The 9733-nt window shown below is 36.9% G+C and overlaps 1 protein-coding gene across 1 annotated transcript; it reads left to right on the top strand.

Annotated features, from left to right (window-relative positions):
- Positions 1-8027: 8027 nt before the first annotated feature.
- On the top strand, positions 8028-9357 carry XTH33 (xyloglucan:xyloglucosyl transferase 33). The gene is made up of 4 exons (XM_021444363.2): positions 8028-8272; positions 8362-8462; positions 8545-8750; positions 8873-9357. Exons 1-4 carry the CDS (start codon positions 8047-8049, stop codon positions 9267-9269), a joined length of 930 nt encoding a protein of 309 aa, XP_021300038.1. The 5' UTR covers positions 8028-8046; the 3' UTR covers positions 9270-9357.
- The last annotated feature ends 376 nt before the right edge of the window (positions 9358-9733 follow it).

The following is a 9733-nucleotide window of genomic DNA, read 5'->3' as shown; positions in this document are numbered from 1 at the left end:
TGTGTGGACTTCTTTATACATCTTAGAAACTACCTTGTGTAATTATAAGAGTTGATTGAATAATGAGCATTGATTGTCAATGTCTAAGTTTGGGATACCACCTCGGATAAGAGCATCTTTTAGGGTTACGGGTGAGCCAGATGTGCACAAAGAGACTGATGAGCAATTATGGGTTTTTGTCTCCTGAGGTCGAGGTCGTCCTAGAATAAGGGGAAGGAGGAGTTCCCGACATTCGAGTGAGGGTAGTTCAAGTGATCGAAGGAGTGCTAGTACGAATAGCATTGGGGCTAGTGGACCTACTTTAAAGAGTGCTACTTTGGATGAATTAGAAGCTGGATTGTGAAATTTGACCTAACAGTTTACAAAATTTACTAGGCAATGTGCTGGTGTGGCTAAAGAATATATGGATTCAAGTTCACAAGATCCAGATTACGACCCAAATATGAACATGATAGAAGAAGAAGAACCAGATGAAGAGGATGAGAATGATTCGAATGATGACGAAGGAGACGATTTAGTTTCATTATCCGCATTTATGAAGTTAAAACCTCCATCATTTACTACTTCCACTGTGGAAGAGGACCTTTGTAAATTTTTGGATACTATGAAAAGTATTTGTCGTGCTTTAGGAGCTTCGAGTATAAGGTCAGTAGCATTGGCTAGTTTCCATCTTGAGAATGTAGCCTAGTGATAGTGGATTATGTCCTACATGTGGGGTAGGCCTAGTGATGTCGGCCCGCTTGGTTGGAAGGAATTTGATAAAGCCTTTATGGACAAGTTTATGCCTCGTAGTGTGCGAAAAACTAAGGCTAAGGAGTTTAAGGCTTTGAAACAAACACTTGGGATGACGATGTCTGAATATGATGTGTAATTTACTCAATTGCCTAGATACGCCCCATACCTTGTACCTACTGAAGAAATGAGAGTGAATCGATTTGTGGCTGGACTATTTGAGTATCTATTTAGAGCTATTGCTCGACAGAGATTTGATTCCTACTCTGATGAAGTGGATTGTGCTCGATTGATAGAGGGTCGTAGTATGGAATCTAGAGCACCTTGTGAAAGTACAAGAAAGACTAAGATTGAAGGGCAGACTAGTCAAAGGAACACTTATCGAGAAATGACTTTTGGAAGGTCAAGTCAAAAAGTGTCAACTGGCTTTCAAGGGTTGAGGAGAGACCCCTAATTTAGTAGTCCACCTAGTCATGGAAATTCTTCTAGAGTAAGTAATCATCAAGGATTTAGCAATGAAATGACTAGCCCTAACAGTTGCTAGATGGGCCAGAGGAGTCCTTATTGAGCATGTTATGGTACTATGCATGTGGAGCCATGTGCTCAATCGTATGATGTATGTTTTAATTGTGGTCAAATGGGACATATGCGAAGAGACTACCCCTATGGTGCGAGATTGCAAGAAACTAGTCGTGGGTATGTACAACTAGCATTAATGATAGCATCTACAATTTCACCTCCAGCTAGGCGAGGTTGACCCGATAAAGGCAAAGGAATAGCTTATACCTCCCGAACTCAACCTACTGAGTCAACACTGCAAGGTATTTCTAGAAAAACACAAGCAAGAGTATTTGCCATGGATCCGCAAGATGTACCTGCTTCTAATGATGTGGTGACAAGTACTCTTTTAATTTATGGTTCTGAAGCATTGGTATTATTTGATTCTAGAGCTACCCATTTTTTTGTTTCCTCGAATTTTGTGTCAAAATTGAATAGACCTTGTGAAATAATAGTAAACCCATTGGTAGTGACCACTCCCTTTGAAGAGATTTATATAACAAAAGTTGTTTATAAGTTATGTGTAGTTCAAATTAATCACCAGAAGGCATTAGTGGATTTGGTATTATTAATGACATTAGGATTTGATGCTATATTAGGAATGGATTGGTTGTACAATTATTATGGCAATGTCGATTGCCACTACAAATATGTAGAATTTATGTTTTCCGGAGAAGTTCCATTTATCATCTATGGACATCGAAGCCCGTGTAATAAGGGAATATTAGTAAGAGTCACAAGAGTGGAAACAAAATAGAATCATTTGGCGTGTGTAATAGCCGAGGAGGATGTGTTAATGGAGGAAGAGGTTCCAGATATTAAAAAGGTGCCAATAGTTAATGAATTTGAAGATGTGTTCCCAGAAGAATTGCCAAGGTTGCCCTAGAAAGAGAAGTTAAGTTTTGCATTAATTTGATTCCTAGCATGGAACCAATATCTGAAGTTCCTTACCGGATGGCACCCATAGAGATACACGTGCTGTGAGAACAATTGCAAAAGTTAAGGGAAAAGGGGTTTATTCGTCTAAGCACTTCGCCTTGTGGATCTCTAGTACTATTTGTAAAGAAAAAAGATGGATTGTTGAAAGTTGAATAGTGTAACTATTAAGAATAAATACCCACTTCCCAGGATAGATGATTTATTCGATCAATTGCAAGGAGCACGATGTTTTTCGAAAATTGATTTATGCTCCGGGTATCATCAATTAAAAATTCGAGAAGAGGATATACCAAAGATCGCATTCCGTATAAGGTATAGGTATTTTGAGTTTTTGCTAATGTCCTTTGGTCTAACTAATGCTCCCATTGCTTTTATGGATCTAATGAATAGAGTGTTCTGGGCTTATTTAGATAAATTTGTGGTGGTGTTTATCGATGATATCTTAGTGTATTCTCAGAGTCCCGAAGAACATACACAACATTTACGGAAGGTGTTGCAAACCCTTCGAGAACATGGACTATATTCAAAGTTCTCTAGGTGCGCTTTTTGGTTAGAGAGTGTTAGTTTTCTTGGACGTGTGATATTGAAGGAAGGGATTAGTGTGGATCGGCAAAAGGTTACGTCAATCCAAACTTAGCTGAGGCCGAGTGAGGTTATCGAGGTTTGAAGTTTTCTGAACTTAGCTGGGTATTATCATTGATTTGTGCAAGATTTCTCAAAAATCGCAATGCCATTGACAAAGTTGACACGAAAGGGAGCTAAGTTTGAATGGACTGATGAATGTGAAAATAGTTTCTTAAGACTAAAGGAGTGTTTGATTTCGGCACCAGTCTTAAGTTTACTAAGTGGTCCAGGAGAATATGTTGTGTATTGTGATGCATCAAGAGTTGGATTAGGATGTGTGTTGATGCAAAATGATAGGGCTATCGCGTACACCTCAAGGCAGTTTAAAAGGCATGAGCAAAACTATCCTACCCATGACTTGGAAATGGCAGTGATATTAATTGCATTAAAAATTTGGCGTCATTACCTATATGGTGAAAGCTTTGAAATATATACGAATCATGCAAATTTAAAGTATATATTTCAACAACAAGATCTTAATTTAATGCAATGCCGATGGATGGAACTAGTTAAAGACTATGATTATGCCATCCAATATCACCCTGGTAAGAAGAATGTGGTAACAGATGCCTTGAGTCAGAAGTCTATAGAAAGTTTGGCACATTTGACAGGCGAAAGATGAAACATAGTGCATGGATGGCTAAGCCTAGGCAGTATGGGGGTCAAGATTGTTATTTGTGGACCTAGTGCTCTTATTGCTCATTTCCAAGTATGACCAATGATCTTGGACCGAATTCACGGTGCTCAGGATCAAGATGAATTTGTAATGAAAATCTTGGGATTTGGAGAGCAAGATCAAAATTTTGTATATGGAGATGATGAATTGTTGAAGTATGAATCTCGGACATATGTGCTAGATCGAGATGACTTGAGAGAAGAAATTTTATAGGAAGCTCACATTACCGCCTACAAGATGACTTGGGAGAAGAAATTTTAGAGGAAGCTAAGATTACTACCTACACGGCACATCCAGGAGCCACCAAGATGTATCACAATTTGAAAATGGTTTATTGGTGGCCAAGTAGGAAGAAAGATGTAGCCGAGTATGTAGCCAAGTGCTTAACTTGTCAACAAGTTAAGGTTGAACATGGGAAACCCCCAGGTTTGCTACAACCTTTGTCAATTCCTGAATGGAAATGGGAACATGTAGCTATGGATTTCGCGACTAGATTGCCTCGTTTTAGAGGGGGGTATGATTCGATTTGGGTAATAGTAGATCAGTTGACTAAATCTACTGACTTCATTCCAATAAAGACTAGTTATGGGTCAACTAAATATGCCAAGGTTTACATTGATTGTATTGTAAGGTTGCATGGAGTTCCCGTGAATATAGTGTCTGATCGAGGGCCACAGTTTACTAATAAGTTTTGGAGAAGTTTACATGAAGCTTTAGGCACTCGTTCGGACTTTAGTACTGCATTTCATCCTCAAACAGATGGTTAGTCCGAGCAGGTGACACAAACGCTTGAGGACATGTTAAAGTCAATAGTATTTGATTTGTGGACCACATGGAATCAACAGTTATCTTTGGCGAAATTCGCATATAACAATAGCTATCAAGCTAGTATTGGAATGGCTTCTTTTGAAGCATTATATGGATGGAAGTGCAGATCGCTTATTGGGTGGTTTGAAGTGGGAGAAAGGAAATTGTTAGGTCCCGATTTGATGCAACAAGCAACTGATGTGGTGAGTTTGGTAAAGGAACATCTAAGAGCAACGCAAAGTAGACAAAAGTCTTATGCAAATAATAGGCGTCATCTTTTGGAGTTTCAGGTGAAAGATTTTGTGTTCCTTAAGGTATCCCCATTAAAACGAAGTAAAAGATTAGGAAAGAAAAGGAAGTTGAGCCCAAGATATATTGGACCTTTCAAAATCTTGGAACGAATTGGGCTAACAGCATACGGATTATTTTTACTAATGGAACTGGTTCATGTGAATCCCACTTTTCATGTGTCTATGCTAAGGAAGTATGTTAAGGATTTGACACATGTCAAACATTATGATTTGGTTCTGTTGGATGAAGGATTGAATTTTGAAGAGTAACTAGTAACAATACTAGATCGACAAGTGAAACAATTATGTTCTAAAGAAGTTGCCTCAGTAAAAGTCTTATGGCAAAACCGGTTAGTGGAAGAGGCAACCTGGGAACTCGAAGGGGAAATGAGAAAGGAATATCCACATCTTGTTCAAGATTAAGGTACATTCTATCAATCCACTCTATGTAAATGTGAGGACGAATTTGTTTTAAATGAGGGAGATTGTAACACCTCGTATTCTCGAATAGGAGTCAATAAGACCCAATAGATAAGAAAAAGGGTCAATTGACGAAAATCTAAAAGCCAAAGAGCAGTAATGTGTAAAAGGAATTTTTGGAATAAAATATTTCATACGTGATAAAATAATAATTAAATAATAATATTATTATCAAGGATGAATTAGGTAGTTAAAAGGTGATTTGGAAGTGAATCGGGGAAAGTGAGACACTTTGGGACCCGAGGAAACAAGTGGAGAATTTTGAAATAAAATAATATTAAAATATTGATATTTTAATTATTATTGAGATTAGTCATGGAGGAGGATTATATGACTAATCTAAGTGGGGGAGACGAAGTAAGAAAGAATTTTAAAGAAAAACGACATTAGTGGAGCCATCATGCCTTTATTAAATAGAGTACGAAGGGGTAAGTATATATTTAAATATTATGGTGACACCTTGATGGGGTGTAAACCTTATATTATATTTGTACATATGTAAAGGAAGGAAACTAGAAGGAAATTAAAATTTAAGAAGTGTTGGAAGGACCAAATTATAAAGCATGAAAGTTTGGAGGGTCACCCAGTAAATAAAGAAAAGTTTGAAGACTTATGTGTAATTTTTTACATTTGAAGTTAAATGGGAATGCATTCATGATTGAGACACATATCCACTATGCTAAATAAAAAAAAGTTTGAGGACTTATGTGCATCGCTCAGCACATCGAGACTAGCTGCAACATAGGTAATGGCATCTATTAGACTTCCACTCCGTGTCACTCCGCTGCCTAGAGATCGTGTTGTGTCAAGTAGTCAAACTTATAATGATAAATAGTTTGTGGAAATGTATTTGCTAAAACTTGAGGTTGTGTAATGATTATCACTTATTATGTTGAATATATTGTAGAGTTATTAAACCTGGTTATTGGTATCTAGATGATACGTTTTGAATATTGTGATCATTTGGTTTAAGTGACCTATAGTATTATAATTGCAAGTTGAGTTTAAATTGCTTGAAAGCTTAACTAAGGCTTGTTCAGAATTTGACGGGTTCACTTGCAAGTCTCGGACGCCGTTAACAATTGAGGGAAGAGGTCGTTACATTGGGTTTGTTGAATCAAATGAGACTGAGCTTTTAACTATTAAGAAAGTTTTCTTGATTTTTACTGTATCCAAATGGGTTTTTGTTTATAGATTATTGATAGAAAGTGACTCCATTGATGCAGTGGAATGGGTTAAAAGTCCAAGTTCTACTCCATGAAGATTATGTTCCCATTATCCCATATGAGGTTCATTGAATAAGGATGTAAGGTATGCATCCATGGAGCTTAAGTGTATGTTTGGTGAAGGTATACTACATTCTATTTAATGAAACATTCCAATTTCAATAAATAAAAATGGACATTTACTAATATTCATCTTGTTTGGTTTTGCTAAAACTTTTATACAATTATTGTCAACAGAATTTAATATCTTAAATGCAAAATCATTACTGTCATGATAATTAAATATACAAAAGAATCAATCAAAATCGAAAAAAAAAATTACAAGTCAATTTTTTCACAAGTTTAGAATCTCGGCCTTTTCAAGTCTGTTATTACATGTCCAGGCAACTTCCACTGGAAATTAATGCATTTGATGTCCGTTTGCGTAACTTACAAGTGTCATATCATGCATCCATCTCTCAAATCCAGCTAAAACACTTCTGGCGGATTAGTTCTATTTTTTACACTGAAAAAAAGAAAATAGACATGTCTAATCATGACCACCCTTCCTTGATTATCCATGTTTACAGATAATAACATAATTCTAGAAAATCTCAACCTAATCTTAAACAACGATGCCTTTTGTATATATATTCATTTGATAAAGTTGAAAAGATTTTTTAAAAAAAAATTCAATATTTTCTATTTTAAAAGAAAAATATTTAAATAAAAAATATTTTACCAATCAATAAGTCAAAGTAAAATGTCTTATATGTCTAAAACATTTTAAATATATATAATAAATTATTATCTTATATATTGTTGGACGAAATTTTATGGTTTCGTCAATAAATGGACAGAATTTACATTGTTGATTCAGTAATTATATTAGCTTAATGATATATTTATTTGTAATCCAGTAATGTATGTCAGTTATCTGAACTTGTTCTCCAGGTTTGCAAAGGATCAGTTTCCTTATTTAAATATCGCTACCGTCTCTCGAGATACCAATTTGGGCAAAAATTGCTCGAGGATAAGAGTTTATCATACACAAGCAATCTATTAAGGAGTACGGAGCAACCTGAATAAGCCAATAACAAGGAAAATAGCCAACGCAATCATCAAAAGCATGCTTCAGCCGATGCTCATAGCAATATGCTACAGCCGCCTAGATTGAGTAGTATCACTTAACAACCTGAGGTCCCAAAATCCCAGTTGGGAGAAAAACTGAAATATACGAAAAGGAAAGGGGAAATTCAAAGACTTGAACCGAACCCATTATGGACAAACAATTCGTTTTTCATCGAGGGCCATAAGAATCTTTGGACCACACCAGAGGTACAGAATTTGTTAAAACTTACACCCCAAAGAACTGTTTACATTTGTTTTATATTTCACTTTCCATTTCTTTAAACTGAAGAGTGGAGAAGGGCAAACGAAGTGACTCCGAATTCTTGAAAGGAAAAGAATAAGAAATTGGCAAACAACAAAAAAAAAAAATAGAAAAAGCTTTAGGTTGGGCCCATCAACTTATTAATTGTCAGAAATCATGGTCCAAACTTTTGAGCAACCCCACGAGCTGTGCCAAGCATCTCAAAATCAAACCCACATGAAAGATACCAACAAAAGGGTCGCCAGCTAGAAACAACTAAGCTTAAATTACGCTCTTCCTTTTCCCATATATAGCCAAAGCTGCCATTTCCTTTCCCTGCGTCGATCTCAATTTAGAGAGACCATGGCAATATTGCAACATACTTTGTTTATATGTCTCTCGGTGTTTTGTATGACAAGTGTGGCTTCTTCACACAGCAGGCACTACACCACTCCCAGCGTTCCACGTTTAACAGACTTGCTTAGCCATGTCTCAGTTGATACGGGTTTTTCTAAATTTTTTGGTGGACCAAATATAAAGTTGATCAACAATGGGTCCATGGCCACTCTTGCTCTCGACAAAACCTCAGGTGAAAATCAAGTCCCTATTGACTTAACTTTCTTAGAATCCGAGTTGGCCTCTGGGTTTATTCTCCAGTCTTTCAATGATGTTTTACAGGGTCAGGATTGGTTTCCAGGAACAAATATTACTATGGATTTTTCAGTGCAACAATAAAGTTGCCTGCAGGTCTCACATCTGGAGTCGTGGTAGCCTTCTATGTAAGACATTTAACTTGTATGAATCGACCTGTGATTAGTCATGTGCATTGACAGACTCTGACCGTAAGTTGAATGTATGCAGTTGTCTAATGCAGACATGTATCCTCACAGCCATGATGAGATTGATATTGAACTGCTTGGGCATGATAAGAGAATTGACTGGGTACTCCAAACAAATGTCTATGCAAATGGTGTCAGTACCGGAAGGGAAGAGAAATTTTATTTCTGGTTTGATCCAACACAGCAGCACCATTACTACAGCATTCTCTGGAACAGCCACCATATAGTGTAAGATTATTGAAACCCATTGATAAAAAACCAAAGAACCTGACATGTTTGATTAACTTATTGGGATAATGAACAACTAGCCTTGAACAAATAATTATATATATATATGTATATATATGCAGGTTCCTTGTGGATAATATACCAGTGAGAGAGTTCCCAAACAACGGCAAATTCTCTACCGCATATCCATCAAAGCCAATGTCGCTTTATGTAACCATATGGGATGGGTCGCAATGGGCAACTCATGGAGGCAAATACCCTGTCAATTACAAGTATGCCCCATTTGTAGCTTCGTTTGCGGACATGGAAATGGCTGGCTGTATAACAAATCCTCCGCAGCCCGGTTCATCTTGTTCCAACTCCAGCCTTTCAAGCATGGACCCCGTCGGAGGACCTGACTTTGTTAAGCTATCAAATCAACAGATAACCGCCATGGATTGGGCAAGAAGGAAGCTCATGTTTTACTCATACTGTAAAGATACATCCAGATTTAAAGTCTTGCCTCCTGAATGCACGTAAAAGAATGATACAATTATACATACCTGAAGTTTTTCTTTTCATTTTTTTTTCTTCATATTAATTATATACCAACAAGGAGCAAATGAACAACGCTGATGACATGTTTGTTATATTTTTTTTAAGAAAGAAATCATCAAGCATTATAATTTACACTCTCCCTTATCTTGATCACAAAAAGCGCATATGAGAGTTATTAGAAATAACAAAAGTATGTGATTAGTACAATAATGGAGTTGACATGACACCTTTGAGCGGAATGGCGGATGATCTAGGACTGAGGAGGAGCTGCAAAAATGGGCAAGGGCAGGAGCTGGGGGACAAATCTATTCAAAATAGATTAAGGCATGAGGCGTGGGACACATCTAAAAGTGATGGGAGTGCTGTCACATTATTAGGACTGTCCAAATAAGTAAACAGCTGTGATATGTGACAGCCGGAGATGAATAGTTGATAGGCTTGGGTAG

Source organism: Theobroma umbraticum, unplaced genomic scaffold, assembly GCF_002168275.2.
Source record: "Theobroma umbraticum cultivar Fairchild unplaced genomic scaffold, ASM216827v3 scaffold_459.0, whole genome shotgun sequence".
Taxonomy (NCBI): Eukaryota; Viridiplantae; Streptophyta; class Magnoliopsida; order Malvales; family Malvaceae; genus Theobroma; species Theobroma umbraticum.
This window is presented reverse-complemented; position numbering and strand designations above follow the sequence as displayed.

Bases quoted from the DNA above. Each gene is read 5' to 3' on its own strand.
- XTH33 (XM_021444363.2), top strand. From the start codon at position 8,047: ATGGCAATATTGCAACATACTTTGTTTATATGTCTCTCGGTGTTTTGT. The intron at 8,273-8,361 runs GTGAAAATCAAG...GATGTTTTACAG, and splicing joins TGCTCTCGACAAAACCTCAG to GGTCAGGATTGGTTTCCAGG. The intron at 8,751-8,872 runs GTAAGATTATTG...ATATATATGCAG, and splicing joins TGGAACAGCCACCATATAGT to GTTCCTTGTGGATAATATAC.